This window comes from Vanellus vanellus (assembly GCF_965231255.1).
Source record: "Vanellus vanellus genome assembly, chromosome: 15".
NCBI lineage: Eukaryota > Metazoa > Chordata > Aves > Charadriiformes > Charadriidae > Vanellus > Vanellus vanellus.
The window spans coordinates 13,670,382-13,685,623 of record NC_138920.1 but is presented as its reverse complement, the minus strand read 5'-3'; the positions used below and the strand labels follow the sequence as shown (position 1 = coordinate 13,685,623).

The following is a 15,242-nucleotide window of genomic DNA, read 5'->3' as shown; positions in this document are numbered from 1 at the left end:
TTTGTAGCCCCGGCTCAGCTGCCTGGCCAGTACCGGGATCGGCGTCCCGGCTCTCCAGCAGCCTTGTTCTCCCTGTGGGGCCCATGGCCGTTGTCTGGCTGTTTCCAAGTGACTGTCCCCTTCCCCCTCCCGCCCCTCCGGTGCTTGGCCTTCCCCCAGCCTGCCTCTGCCTGGGCCCCCACCTCTGCAACAACCAGATTTAGGGCCATGGTCGCTGACCCCCGGCCTGTGCCCGGGTGGGTTGGAGCCGGGGTCCAGCCCCGGAACAAGGTGGGTGAGTAGGGATCAGGGCACAGGAACCTGGCAGGATGGGGCTCTGCCTCGGCTGCTGTGGGGTTCAGAGAGCTGGAGCTGAGCCCCCACGGCCTGGGGAAGCAGATGCAGGAGGGAAAGAGCTGGGTGACCCCAAACCTAGCCCCAGAGTTGGGGGAAGGCAGTGTGACTGTCCCCCCTCCTTGGAGGGAGCCAGGTGCCAGCCTGCACCCCCTGGGGCTGGGACAGGCGGGGGGGGGGGGCGGTTCAGGAGAGGGGCTGGAGCGGCCACCTTGGCTGCTGCTGGGGCTGGCTGCTGCCTGTCCTGTAGCACCGGCAATGTCCTCCCTGCCCGCCCCTGAGGCAGGCGTGCAGAGGATCCTGCATCCCTCCGGCCATGCCCACTGCCAGAATAAATAGAAAGTGTTTGCTGGCTTGGCAGCCCCTCCACAAAAGCCGTATTGAACCATTATTCCCCACGTCGGCTGCAAGCACTAAAAGTGGCGCCTCGCATTCTGCCATCTAATGACCCTTCGAAGTCTCCTACAGATGTTTTCTATGACTTACAGCTCCTTTTCCAACAGCCCTGTCCGCAAAAACAAGAGGGGCCACTTTAATTCCAATTAAATACCTCCAGCTAAGCAAACAGTGTGCAGCAGGGCCTGGGCATGGTGCAGCCGCCAGGCCCGGCCCACGGAGTCACTGAGTCTAGACTCCAGATGTGATTTCACCAGCCTCCAGTGTCCTGTGGAAAACGATTCTGGCTCTGCCGCGGGGTGCAGCACCCTGCCGCAAGCTGGGGCCCAGCTCACTGTGATGGTGTGTACCCCACAGTGCAGGTCTGGCACCGCGTCCTGCGAAGCTCTGCATTGTCCGCAGCTTGGGGGGGTGGGAGCCTGATGCCACAGTGGCCTCGCACTCATCCCCATGCAGCCTCTGGAGCCCCCTGAGCGTGCAGTAGCAGGCTGGGAATTGCATATGGTAACCCCAGCCCCGGCATCACCCTCCTACCTCTCTGCTGCCCCACGGAGCTCGGGGATGCTCGTGCCGGCTGTACGTGCGGTGGGAGTGCGGCAGTGAGCCAGGAGCTTTCCCAGGGCCTGGGACTGGGGAGCGGAAGACCTGGGAAGGGGAGAGCAGGGTCACCCCTCACCCTGCCCGGCTGATAAGCCAGGGCCGGGCTGGAGGAAGGAAGCATGCTGGGCCCTGCAAGGAGCCGCCAGCAGAGCTGGCGCCTCGGTGGCCCCGGGCTCACTCGCCTGCTGCACCTGGGCTCTGCGGCACCTCCGCTTTGGCCACATGGCTCCACTCTGTCTGGGCCGCTGCTGGGCCACCTTCCCCTCACCGCGGGGTCCCTCCGGCTTGGGGGGGGGGGGGGGGGGTGCTACGGAAACACGAACACACCGGCTCCGGCAGGAAACCTCCATCCATGGAGCTGGGCCCGGCTGGGGCTGGGGCTGGGGCTGGAGCCAGCCTGCCCCGCTGCTGGCAGCTGTGGGGTTTGGGGTGATCCCCTCCCCTGCCCATGGCCGCTCAGGGCAGGGATGTAAGTGCCCGCTGGTGGGGGGAGCCCCTGAGCACCCTCCCCTCATGACAAGCTCCTGCCAGGGAGCAGGGTGGGATGGACTGAGCTGGGGGTGCACATGGGGCACTCCTGGGTGCAAACACCAGGCAGTGGGATGCTGGTTTCACGGGTGGGGAGTGCTGGTGCCTGGGGCAGAGCGGGGATGTTGGGGCTGCTCATCCCCAGAGCCCTCCAGAGCTTCCCCGTCATGGCTGGGAGTGCAGCCGGTGGGATGGGTGCTGGGTGCTGTAGTCCCCGGTGCAACACACCTTGTGCCCCACTGTGCAGGGCCGGGGATGCCTAGCTGCGGTGGGGGTATCAGCAGTGACAGCCGGGGTCCTGCGGGGTGGCGGGTGCCAGCGGTGGCGCCCGGCCGGCGGCTGCGAGCAGGGAGAGGAAGCAGCCGAGAGCAGCCCCAGCCCTGGCCGGCCGGCGAGGAGGGGCAGGAAGCTGGAATAAATCCCAGGAAGGGCTGCCTGGCTCCAGCTGGTCTGGGCTGCAGCGGATGGAGCCGGGAACGGGAAGGGAGAAGGCAGGAGGGGAAAGCACAGGGGCTTTCTCAGGCTTCACCCCCCCTCCAGCTGTGCAGCCAGCCCCAGCTCGCATCTGCAGCCCTGGCTCAGCACCATCCTGGGGGCACAGGGGCCTGGAGGTTCTGCACAGCCCCAGGGTGGAGGTGTGTGTGTCCCCAGGGCTGATCCGTGGATGGCATGGGGTGAGGAGACCTGGATGGAGCCCAGCCCCCAGCCAGGGCAGGAACAGCCCAGGTCTGGGGGTCCTGTTCACTGGGTGGACCTCCAGCCTGACCGATGGTGTCCATGCTGCCCTGCATGTCGGTGCGCGGGACTGGATGCTGCTGGGGCTGGGATACTGGCTGGCCCCTGTCCCCATCATCACCAGGGCACAGACAGCCACCAACGGCCCCTTGCCGGCCCAGCATGGCCATGCCCTGTGTGGTCCCGGCAGGGTGGGGGGTGGCTGGGGGCTTTGATGTGCTCGGCTCCCGGGCAACCCCTGCTCTGCGCAAAGCAGCCACCCCCCCCCGGCCGGGCTGAGCCCAGCCAGCACCATATGGCCAAGGCTGCTGTTACCGCACTGTGCTCCCCTTTCCCAGAATTGACATGGAAATTAAGCTATCTGTCTTGCCGGACAACACCAGCCCCACTGGCCGACATGCCATTCTGGGACCCTGCGCCCAGCTGTGGCCAGGGCAGTGTCCCAGGGCTGTGCTGGCAGCCCCGACCCCAGGACCCCAATGCTGGCCCCAGCACCTCAACACGCAGAGAGCTGGGGTGAGGGTGTCCCGCAGCCAGGGAAGTCCCATGGGCAAGGGCCACTGGCAGCCGGGGTAGCCGTGCCATGTGTGCCATGACACCCGCCACAGCAGTGAAGCCCGACCTGGTCCCCATGCCGCTTGGGGTGGCCGGTGCTTGGGGCCATGGAGGCCTGCATGTCCTGGCCACTGCGCATTGTTGGCGGTGCAGCTGGCGGGGCCCGGCTGGCCGGCGGCACTGAAAGGCATTCCTGTGGACAATATCCCCGGCCTCCCTGCCGCGGCCCGGCCACTGTCGCCAGATGGGGGCTAATTAGCAGCTTTGAGAGCCGCGGTGGGAATCGGGCAGCACCAGGCCCTCCGCCGAGCCCTGAATGGAGGGGGCGACCCCAGCGCCATGCCCACCCTGGGAACCGCCACCGCACTGGGATGGGGGACACAGGGAGGAGGGACAGAGGGAGGGACAGAGGGACAGAGAGATGCAGCTCCCCCCAGCCACGCTGGCAGGGTTAAAGCCCATACGTGCTCTTCAGGACTGCTGCTCTCACCCTCAGAAGAGGAAGAGGAGGGGAGGCCTTTGGCTCCCTGCACACCTGGGGAGGCTGCAGCCACTCTGAGCCCCCCACAAAGGGGAGGGCACCATGGCTCTCTGGACCCCACTGGGGCCAGCCTGCATGACACACTCTCCGGCCAGGAAGGATATAAGGTGTCCAGGCTGTCCCTGTGGCTATGCCACGATAAAGGTGCCATCACAGCAGTGCCACCACAGTGGTGCAGCGCACCCTGGCAGCCCTGTCCCCTGGCGAGTGGGTGGCAGCTGAGCACAGTGTAAGGTCGGGGTGCGCTGGAGCTGCGCTGTTGGGGTGTCCTGGCCAGTTTTGCAGCAGAGCCCAGTGCAGCTTCCTGCTGCTGCCAACAATATGGTGGCGCAGCCGGGCCCTGCGGTGCGGCCTCATGGGGTACATGGGGGGGCAGCGGGGGCTGCTCTGGCACACGGGCTCATGCATTGGTGTGCAAGGCAGGGGGAATGTGTGTGTGTGAGAGTGCATGGGGGTGTGTGTATGTGCATTTGTCCATGTGTGCCTCTGCATCTGTGTGCACCCATGTACTTAGGGATGTGTTTGTGCATGTGTGTGCATTCACAGGTCTGTGTATCTGCGTGAATCTCCCTGTCCACGTGTGTCTGTGTATGTCCATACACCTTTGTGTATGCGCCCACATACGTGCACGCCTACCCGTGTGCACACATGCGCTCACATCCACGTGTACATCTGCACACCCGTGAGCGTGTGCAGTGACTGAAGAGCCCGCAGCTCTGCCTGCACCCCCTTGCTCGCTGCTCCGCCGCTTCGTGCTCTTGGGGGTGGGCTGGGGGGGCCTCGTCAGCACTGCCCTGCGAAGCTGCGGGTCCGGCGGGCCGGGGTCCTGCTCAGGCCCCCCCCCCGTGCTCCCAGCTCCGCCGCTGGCAGGGCGCTGCCTGCGCCTCCCTGCAGGTGCGAGGGTAACGAGCAGTAACACTAATTACCGCCCAGATCGGAAGCCCTGCAGGGCAGGGACCGGCTGCGGCTCGGGACGCTGCCTCGCACGGAGGCTGCAGCCGCACCGGCGGGACCTCCGCCCGTCCCGTACCCCGTCCCCCTCTCACCCCCCCCCGCGGCAGGACCGCGCTCGCATCCCACGGCCCCACGGTGCCCCCCACGAGCTGCACCCAGCGCCCCCCCGCCCCTGCCCCGTGGGGATCCCGGTGGCCCCGTGGATATGTCGCTGCTCCCGGGCCCGGGCCGGGCTGCAGGTGCCCCCTCCTCCCCCCCCGCCCCCGTCACCATGGGCACCGCCCGAGAGGCGCCGCGCTGACAGCGCGCGGGGTTTTATGAATGGGTGACGTCACGGCCCTGGCGTCTAACGGTCTGAGCCGCCGGGGAGGCGGAGGGGCCGGGAAATGCAGGGGGGCAGGGCGGCTGGAGGGGCACCGGGAGGCCTGGGGGGGAGGGGCGCAAGGGGCGGGCGGGGCTGCGGGGAGCCCCGGGGGGCGGAGGGGAAGGGGGGGCTGCGGGGACCCAGGCACCGGGAACCCGCGGGGCAATTACCCCCGTTAATGGCGGGATACGTGTCGGGGCGGGCAGTGCCCGCCGGAGCTCCGCACCCCCCTAGCCCCCGCACCCCCGGTAGCCCCCCCACCGCCCTCTTCCCTCCACTGTCCCTTTAAGGCGCTGCCCTTCGGGGGCTCATGAATGGAGCGGGCGGGGCTGTCCCCGCCCCCGCGGCGCCTCGATTGGCCACGGCCCTCCCCGAGGCCCCGCCCACCCAGGTCGGCGCTCTATAATTGGCGCGGCGGGGCGTGGGGTTGGTTGTTCGCCCGCAGGGTCCTGTCGCCGCTGTTCTTCTCCTGTCGCTACTCACCATGAAGGTCGCCACCGCCGCCCCCTCGCCGCTGCCCGCGGGCGCCGGCGGCGCGCTGAAGGCGGTGCGGCCCGGGGAGGCCGCTCGCTGCGGGCCAGGCCCGGGGGTGTCCCCGGGAGCGGCGGAGCAAGCGGCCGCCGCGCTGTTGTACGACATGAAGGGCTGCTACTCCCGGCTGCGGGCGCTGGTGCCGACGCTGCCGCGGCACCGGCGAGTCTCCAAGGTGGAGCTGCTGCAGCATGTCATCGACTACATCTGGGACCTGCAGCTGGCGCTGCAGCGTGGGCCCCCCCGCCCCGCCGCCGCCGGGGACCCCCCCGAGGTGAGTGCGGACCCCCCGGGCCTGGCGGCACCGGGACGGTCCCGCTTTTACGCCGGGCTGCAGCGCGTTGCTCTCTTCCCGGGGGTGGTCCTTCCTCCTGCCCCCACTTCCATCCCCCGTCCTCTCCGGGATCCCCACGGACCACCACTGACCGGTCGCTTCGCCCCCGTTTCCCGCAGGCTCCGTGCATGCCCGCTGCCGACCGGATCCTGTGCCGCTGAGACCGCTCCAGACCCGCCACGGATGTTCCCGGGACCTCGGCCCCGAGCGCCGCGGCTCGCCTGCATCCCGGGACCCACGGGGCACGGCTGGGGCCGGCAGCCGTGGCCCCCTCCCCTGGTGGGGCTGCCCCGGAGGGTTCCCTCGCAGCCTGGGCAGGGGGTGCTGCCTGGCGGCCGCGGGACATATCCTTCTCAGATTGCTGAGAGCATTTCCCGTATTGTATATTACAATGATGCTGGAGAATATTGTTCTACAATAGCTGGAGTTTTGTTATTAAACAAGCCCTGATGACCAGATGCGCCTGTTTCCTGCCCCCCTTGGGGAGTCTGAACCTCGGGGACGTGCCCCCAGAGAGTACGAAAGTGGGAGTAGCCTGTCTGGACCAGTACTGGCTGGGTGGGTGTGCTGTGGGATACTGGGGCTGGGGTGCCTGTGATGGTGCTGGGGAGGGGGGGTCTTCCACGGTCTGGTCCTAGTTTCCCTCAGTATGTTGCTGGGGTCTGCAGGTGACCTGTCCCTGCACTGCCCCCACAGAGTCTCTTCCAGGGCCTGGTGGCTTCTGTGATGTCCATGTCCTGCTCCCTCTCACTGCCTGTACTCAGACATGAGGTGTCAGGGGCAGGCACATGGGGAAAGTTGGTTTGCACCCTGTTTTCCGCAGTCAGAAGAGATAGTGACACTGGGATGCATCTCCTCTGGGAGGGTGCTATGATGGGACAACATGGAAGGGACAGTGCTTGGATCCAGGTGTGTGAGGCTCTGTGTACAGCTGGGGAGTAGGGGGTCCCCATCTCCCCAGGAGCTGTGAGTTTGCAGCGTGGGCCTGGCTTGGCCCATTTCCCAGCAGTGTCCCTGTGACTCCTGCAGTCACTGCTGTGTTGGCTGAGGCCAGGGCACAGGCGGCTGCAGGGTGCGAGGGTGATGCTGCCAGGGATGGTCCCATTGTGCTGCCCTGAGGTAGAGTGGGTGCAAGCTCCGGTGTGGTGCTGTCTCTGTGATTCTGGCTCACACCGCTGCAATCCCCGCGAGCGGGGCTGGGGGCAGGCAAGCTTTTAGGGAGAAGGAAGTTGCATCAGGGGTTGTGCAACTCCTCAGGCAGGGGGTGCCCCCAGCAGCAATGCTGACCTGTGACTCATGAATGCCTCGGGGGACACCCTGCCACCTGCAGCAGATTATGAGCCTTGTAGGGCCAAATTGGGATGCCTGGCAGGGCTCAGGGCTGCTGTGGTGGGGCCTGTCCTGCCCCCCAGGCTGCTGCAGCTGGGGGGCTCTGGGGCTGGAAGGGGTTGACCAGCCCTGGCTGCGGGTGTGTGCACGTGTGTACCTCTGCACAAGCATTCAGACGTGTTCGCATGTTCACAGGCACAGTCTGTATGCCCGTGTGTGTATACATGTGTGTGCCTGTGCCCACTTGTGGTTCCCCAGCCCGGCATATCCTCTGGCAGGGGGCCGAGCAGGGGCAGGTGACATGGGGGACCAGAATGCTTCCTGGTCCAGCCAACCTTGTCCTGGCTGTGACACAGCAGCCGGCGACACGCTGGGGGGGCTATGGGCTCTGGCTCCCTGTGGATGAACCTGTCCCCTCCATCACACGCCCTAGGTCCTCTCTACCATCCACACTGGTGTCCCCTCCATCACTTCCCGGGTCCCCTCCATCGCTCTGGTGCCGCGGCAGCCCCCGGCCCCGCAGGCTCCCGCCCGGTCCCGGAGAGCAGCGCTGCCGGAGCGGTGGGTCCCTCTCCCGGTGCCCGCTCGCACTGCACGGCCCGGCCCGGGCCGCCCTCCCGCAGAAGCCCGGAGGATCCCGGAGCAGGGAAAACCGGACTCTGGGGGCTCTGCTCGGCGCGGGAGGTGCTGGGGCTCTGTCCCACGCCACGGCTCAGTGGCTGCATCCCTACCGTGCTCCCCGGTGCTGTCCTTGCCGGTTCACTGCCGGCAGATGTGGAAGCTCTGGCTGGAGCCATGGGGAGAGAGACTTTGTGCGTGCCCATGTGTGTTCCCACGTCTCTGCCCCAAGCCCTGCATACCCCATGGCTGAGCCCTCGCGATGGAGTCCCGACCATCATCCCTGCCCTGGGCACAGGGACGTGGCATTGCCATAGGGCTGCCATGACTGCAGGCCCTGGCACTGCTGGGACAGCCAGAGAGCAGGGGAAGGGGCCGCACGGAGCCAGCCCAGGTGTAGAGCAGGGTTGGCAGGGCTGAGCTGCCTGCCACGTGCCAGGATGTTGGATGCAGCTGCACCAGGATGCACTGGAGAGCCCCAGGGAGTGCCCAGCCCCACGGGCACCTGTGCCCCAACTGGTCCCTTGTTGTTTTGATGGGACCTGATTCATCCCGGAAGGGATTAGGGACTGGGGAACCAAGTGACGTTCTAGTCCGACCAGCCTGGCCACCCCAGAATGGACATCAGCGTCAGAGCCGGTCCTTACTGCTCGCTGCCACGTACAGCCCTGAGGACATGGTGGAGTTGGGACCCACAGCCCCTGTGGCATGGGGCACCGTGACCGTCTGCTGTGGTGAGGCTTGGTGCAGGGCAGGGGCACCCACAGGTATAGGGGTTGTGGTGGGCACGGGGCTGGGGGCAACGCTGGCCTTTGGGACACTGCTGGGGCCATGGCCATCGCTGTGGCTGTGGCTGGTGGAGCTGGGGGTCCTGGGCAAGCGAGAAGCTGCTCTTGAGGTGCATTACATGGGACTGTGGTCCTTCTGGTGAGGACAGCCATGGCCCCTACATCCCTGCACAGTGCTGAGACAGGGCCCTCCTGCCCCCCCTCCAGAGGGATCTTTGGGTCCCTTGTGCTGTCCCAGGCCAGATCCAGGCAGGCAGCTGGATACATGGCTGGTGCCATCTGTGGCACCGTCTGGCCGGAGGGGCTCAGAATGGTCCTGCTGGTAGTGGGTTTGGGAGCACGGGCTGCTCTTCCCCTGTGGCCGGGGCTTTTTGGAGGGGATTGCACAGTTCTGCTCTCGTTCTGACTGTCCTGACCTTCCCGTCACTCCACGGCCCTGGGGGCTGCTACCGTGCCCCAGCCAACCTGACACCCACTGAGGTTCAGGTGCCCCCACACAGGGTCCCCAAATCCCTTCCCAAAGTAAGAAGACTGATCCCCTGTGCAAACGAATTGAGCTCTGTCCGCTGGTACAGCCCCCTGCCCTGGGACCAACTCGCCATGTCCCCCTGCTCCTCCATCGGCCTCAGGCTGGGGACCGCCGAAGCCCCTTGAGACCCTGGCCCAGCTGGGTCTCTGCATGTCTCCACTTGCCAGCCACCTGCTCCCATTGGGAGTCCTGGCCAGTGCCCCTGGCTCCTGCACGCCCCCAGGGTGGGGGGCTGGCAGCGGCATGGCGTGAGGACCCTGCTTTCCTTGGCTCCCACGACAGGCGTGAGTGGGGAACAACGGGGGAACTGGCTTCCCCTTTGAGTCACGCGTTGGGCAAGGACGGGCTTTTGGTGGCCAGAGCACTGCGGTGAGCCCCGCATGTGCGCAGAAGGCTGATGTCACCCTGGACTCTCTGTCCCTGATATAAGTCCTGGCTGGGCTAGTGCACAGGGACAGGGTCTTCGCAGCGGCCAGACATCCCACAACCATGTCCTCTGCCCCAGCGTCCGGGTCCCGGCACCATTCCCAAGGCTCATCGTGGATGGCATGGCTCTGCCTCCTGCTCCTGCTGACTGCCTGCATGCCCACAGCCGGCACCAACCCCGGCATCAAGGCCCGGCTGACTCGGAAGGCGCTGGAATTCGGTGGGTCTCACACCCTGACCACCCATGGGGGAACTGGGCAGGAGGTGGAGGGGGACCATGCCCAGAGCATCTGGGATGGGGGACAGAGGGGTGTCTTGGACCTGGCTGCTTGACCCACCAGCACCCCAGCCCCTTCCCCACTGCCCTCCCTTAAATCCCTGCTCTGCCCCAGGCCGTCAGTTTGGGCTGGAGCTACTCCAGTCGCTGCTGCAGAAGGAGCACAACCTGAACCTGACGGGCTCCTACCACAGCCCACTCCTGGGGACACTCACCTACACTGTGCCCCGGTAAGAGCTGCCCGCAGGTCTCTGTCCCCATCCCCATCCCCATCCCCGTCCCCATCCCCATCCCCATCCCCATCCCCATCCCCATCCCCATCCCCATCCCCATCCCCATCCCCATCCCCATCCTGGCCATGCCCTGGGTGCAGCTGTGAGCACAGGCTGCCTGTGTTGTGCAGGATCCACGTCCACGAGCTGCAGATAAATGATTCCACTGTGGACTTCGCTGAGGACGTGGGGGTGAAGCTGATGGTGCAGCATGCCCGCGTTCGGCTCAGCGCTGACTGGGAAGCCCAGCTGGGTGCCATGTGAGTCCTCACTCGTACGGGGCACAGGGATGGGAACCTGGGTGGCTTAGGGTGACTTGGGGCCACCATCGTCCCCATGCTCAGCCACTCTGCCTTCAGCCAGGACAGGGGCTCCATCGAAATCCGCATGAGTGACCTGGCCATGGTAGCGGTGCTGGGGGTGAGCGTGGATGGCAGTGGCCGCCCCATGGTGTGGAGTGCTGGCTGCGACGCCCGTGGCACTGACCTGCACTTGGAGTTTCACCGTGGACACAGGTGATGCCGGGACCCCCATCCCCCTCCATGGGAACTCCCCAATGTACCCAACTGGGGTATTGGGCTGGGGGAGGCTGGAGCATCCCATGGTGACCTGAGGATGCTGTTCTGCCCCACAGCTGGCTCTACAACTTGCTGGCACCACTGTTCCAGAGAGCCCTGCGGCAGGATCTGAACAAGCAGGTGGGTGCTCGGCCCCTGCGCCGTGGGGAGCTGGTGTCCCTGTCCCCCCAGGTGAGCAGCTTGGAGACCCCTGTCTGTGGGCTCACTGACACCCTGCTCTCCTTCCAGCTTTGCCTTGAGCTCCGCAGGGGTGTCGGCAGGCTGGAGGCTGCCCTGAAGCATGTGAAAGGTGGGTGAGGGGACCCCAGGGACCAGGGCTAGGGCAGGAGGGGACTGGGAAGGGTGGCCCAGGTGATGCTGTGTGTGGGGCTGGTGCCAGGTGGGGTCTGAGGGATTGAAGGCTGCAGGAGAGGGTGGGTGGTTTGGCTCCCCCTAACTGCCCCTGTGTCCCTGCAGTGTCCGCCCAGCTGGACCCCTTCGCTGCCATTGACTACTCCCTGCTGGGGCGGCCGGCCATCATGGCGGAGCATGGGGACGTCGCCTTCAAGGTAATGCCATCAAGGGTGTCCCTGGGCTGGCTCTGGGAATGGGATGTGGGGGGAGCTGGGCTGAGCCTCGCATCTGTCCCTCCATCTGTCTGCACAGGGGGAGTTCTTCAGGGTGGGCAATTTCCAGCAGAGACCCTCCTCAGCAAAGCCCATGGCACTGCCCGTGGCGTTGCCTGCGGCTCTGCCCACGGCACATGAGCCCATGCTGCTGCTGGCCGTCACAGAATTCGTTGCCAACTCAGCCGCCTTCACATACTTCACGGCCGGAGCTCTGCACAAGAACATCTCCAGCAACATGGTAGGGATGGCTCCAGACATGGCTGAGGGGCAGGGCTCCCCCCTTTGGGGTCCCACCGGGGTGTCCCTGCACCCACCCGTGCCTTGTCACAGCAGTGTCCCAACCTCTCTGCTGCCTTCCAGCTCCCGCGGCGGTTCCCACTCCAGCTGAGGACCAAGAGCATGGGGCTTTTCTCCCCACAGGTGCGTGTGGGTGGGATGGGACATGGGGAGAATGGGACACAGGATGGGATGCAGGAGGAATGGGACACAGGTAGGATGGGATGCAGGAGGGGCAAGGTATGAGATGGGATGTAGGAGGGGTGAGACACAGGAGGGATGGGATGCAGGAGGGTCAGGACAGGGGATGGGATACAGGAGGGGTGGGACATGGGTTGTCATGCAGGCAGGATGGGACACAGGAGAAATGGGATGCAGGGGAGATGGGACATGGGGTGGGATGCAGGTAGGATGGGACACAGGCAGGACAGGACATGGGCAGGTTGACCATGGGCAAGACAGGACACATTGCCCACCTTGCCTGCACCCAGCCTAGGGCAGGGCAGTGATGGAGCATACGGGCATCGGGCAGTGGTGGGGGACGGCTGGTGCCTGCAGCGCTGGCAAGTGTCGGTGTGGCTCTGGGCCAGTGCAGCCATCTTTCCCCCAGTTGCAGGAGCGCTACCCGGACCAGCCCATGGAGCTGCACCTCTCAGCCCGCCGGCAGCCCTTGCTCTCCTGCCGCCCCGACGCTCTGCATGGGGCCCTCTTCAGCTCTGCCGAGGCCTTTGTGGTGCTGCCCAATGCCACCCGTGTCCCCGCTTTTCTGCTGAACATTGTGAGTGTCTGATGCTGCTCTGGCACAGGGTCTGCTGCCTGCGCTCCAGGCTGAGGCAACGCTGGGGCAATGCTGGGTGACACTGGGTGATGCTATGGTGATACAGGGTGGCAGTGGGTGATGCAGGGTTGCAGGCACTACCCTGGTCTTTCTGACATGTCTTCTTCTTGCAGGATGCCAATGTGACAGGGAAGCCAACCATCACTGGGAACAGGCTCAGGGGCACCGTGAGCCTGAAGGGGTGAGTCCCCAGCCCCGTGCTGGGTCTGGCCTCCCCATGGATGTCCCCATGGAGCTCCCACCATTCCCCACCTCTGCTCTTTTGCCTCCCCGAGTCCTGTATCGTGTGGTCGGACCCCATCCTGGGCTTGGCTTTTGGCCAAGCCCACTGCCCTGCCACTTGTACCCCAGCCAGGTCCTCAGCTGGACCTGCTCTGCCGGGCTCCCGGCTCTGATGGGCTCAGGCCACCCCTGCCCCAGGAGGGGACAGTCCCCGTCCCCATGCCTGGCTCTCACCCTGCTCTCACCCTCCAGGCTCAGCGTGGCACAGGTGACGTCGCATGTGGGCCCGGTGGAGGTGAGTGGCCGTACCAGGGGCACGACAGGGCAGCCAAGGGGAGCCTTGGGCTGCGCACCCGCCTGGGAGCAGGGTCTGGGGGGATGGTGTCTGGGGGGATGGGGTTTGGGGTTGCTGTGGACCCTGTGCAAGGCCAGTGTGCGTGCAGCCCTGGCAGGGCTGCCTGCAGCCCTGGCAGCCCTGCCTGCACTGCAGCCCCCCTCTGCCTGTCCCGCAGGTGAAGAGGCTGGAGAATCTGCTGAAATTTGGGCTGTGGCTTTTCGGGGTGCCCTGGGCAAACAGTGAGTGCTGTCCCCATCCTGTACCCGTTCCCTCCCTCCCACCAGCTGCCCTGAGGCTGCCCCCCCCTCATGCCTTGCTCTCCCCTCAGAGCATCTCCAGGCTGGCATCCCCCTGCCCACCCCGCACGACCTCAGCCTGCTCAACCCTCGGCTCTCACTGCAGGAGGTGGGTGCTGCCATTGTCCCCTTACCCTGGTGCCCCCCCACTTCCTCCGTGTCCCCTCCTCTCACCCTGACTTCCCACAGGGCTTCATGCTCATCGCCACAGACCTGCAGTACAAGTCCTGAGACGAGCTGCTTCGTGGGAACCTAACAGACTCCATCAAGCCATGTCGCCCATCACTGTCCTGCTGACAGTCAGGGGGAAGCCGAAGCCACTGCGGTCCCAAGACTGGTGGAGCCACCCAGCCATGGGACCCACTGACCCCCACACCTGCTGGGGGCTTCTCAGGAGACATTAAAGCCGAGAGTGCGACTCAGCCTGGTGTGGTGTGTGGTGCTTGGGGACCCCCTGCAGCCGGGTCCCCCAGGCAGGGTCCCATTCCCACCTCCATGCTGGGGTATCGCCGTGTCCCCGGCTGTGTGGGGCTCCGGTTGTCCCGGCAGTGAGCGGTCTCGTCGGCGTCAGAAGGGTGGGGGGGGCGTGGGGGGCTCAGGGGGGTCTGGGAACAGGGCTGGTGGCTCTCGGGGACGGGGACGGGGGGACGGGGGGCGCGACCCACAACTCTCGCGTGTGTGCTGGCCGTTGCGGATGCCCTCCGCGCTGCGGCCGCAGCTCCAGAGCAGCTTCCCCCGTCGCCCACGGGATGGTGCTCGTGTCCGTGGCCTCCCACCGCGTCCCGCCGGCCCACGGCCGCCAGGCCCCGCTCTGCTCCGCCCTCTGTCCCCCCCTCCACCTCCCCGCTCCGCCCGGCCCCTGCGCACCCCGGAGGGGACGGGGGGGTCGTGGGGAAGACAGCCACAGGCAGGGAAGGTCCTGCGGGGAAGGGGCGGGGGGGGACGACACGCTTGGATCATCCCGAACGAGCCCCAGTGTTTGTGGGACCCGGCCCACCCGCGTGGGGTTCAAACCGTGGCGAGATGAGCCCCCCTCCCAGAGAGAAGGTGGTGTTGGGAGGAGGTTCCCCCTTTTCCCAGCTCAGCGGTGGCAGTGCTGGGGGTGAGGGGCAGCCCTGGGAATGCCGGTGAGGGGGCTGTGGCACCCAGCGAAGACCCACTGGGATGCAGGGCTGCGAGCCCCCTGCCTTCCTCACCCCACAACGGCTGTGGATGATCCCCCAACGGTGCTGAGCCCACAGCCCTAAAATCATACCCCCCAGCCCAGCTAAGAGCCTGGACTGGACTCTCCTGCCCCATTGATGAGGACAGAGGACCCGGGCCCCAGTAAGAAGTTAAAGGAATGGGCAGGGGTCTGCCCCAATGCTTCCTGCCATGGAGACAGTCACCCATGCACCACCATGCCCAAGCAGGCAGCACCTCCCCACACCAACCCTGCCCAGCATCACCCCCTTGGGAAAAAACACCCCCCCCCTCCTCTGCCTAGAGCACCCCAACCTTTCACCAGGCAGGGAGAGGACCCATCCCCCTCTCTCCATCCATCCCGCTGAAGGCAGCTCCTGCCCAAAGCAGCCTGAATTGTCTCCCCCCTCTTCCCATGCTTACAAAGACCACAGCACCATCGATGTCAAGAGTTTATTAGTGGACACCTCCACCTGCAAACCGAAGCGTTTGACGGGCTAATGCTAATCCTCGTACTCCCCACGTAGTATCTGCTCCTGGCACCTATGGCGCTGGGAGCGGATCCTACGTGGGGAGTGCGAGTCCGTGCTCAGCAGCCAGACGGGGCCCCCAGGAGCCTCTGGTTCCCCCACCCCCCACCCCGCCTCCATCCCACCTTGGCCTCTGCAGGGAGCACGGCCCCACACATAAATACGGACAGACAAGATAACAAAAATAGCATTAAGAGTATTCACAAATGAATTAAAAACTACTCGGATATGTACAGCAGAGCGCGGGCGGTATGTACACAGACAA

The 15,242-nt window shown here is 65.8% G+C and overlaps 2 protein-coding genes across 2 annotated transcripts; both read left to right on the top strand.

The window, feature by feature from the left end:
- Window positions 1–5,130: 5,130 nt before the first annotated feature.
- Window positions 5,131–6,321, top strand: ID1 (inhibitor of DNA binding 1). Its single transcript, XM_082490990.1, has 2 exons — window positions 5,131–5,811; window positions 5,991–6,321. Exons 1-2 carry the CDS (start codon window positions 5,491–5,493, stop codon window positions 6,030–6,032), a joined length of 363 nt encoding a protein of 120 aa, XP_082347116.1. The 5' UTR covers window positions 5,131–5,490; the 3' UTR covers window positions 6,033–6,321.
- Window positions 6,322–9,624: 3,303 nt separating this feature from the next.
- Window positions 9,625–13,604, top strand: LOC309678040 (bactericidal permeability-increasing protein-like; the record flags this gene model as incomplete). Its single annotated transcript, XM_082490961.1, has 15 exons — window positions 9,625–9,781; window positions 9,954–10,068; window positions 10,242–10,370; window positions 10,470–10,625; window positions 10,745–10,808; window positions 10,917–10,977; window positions 11,145–11,236; window positions 11,334–11,534; window positions 11,657–11,716; window positions 12,183–12,350; window positions 12,524–12,591; window positions 12,885–12,927; window positions 13,145–13,208; window positions 13,298–13,374; window positions 13,455–13,604. The coding sequence occupies 15 exons, from the start codon at window positions 9,625–9,627 to the stop codon at window positions 13,494–13,496; spliced, it is 1,497 nt and encodes a 498-aa protein (XP_082347087.1). The 3' UTR covers window positions 13,497–13,604.
- Between the last annotated feature and the right edge of the window lie 1,638 nt (window positions 13,605–15,242).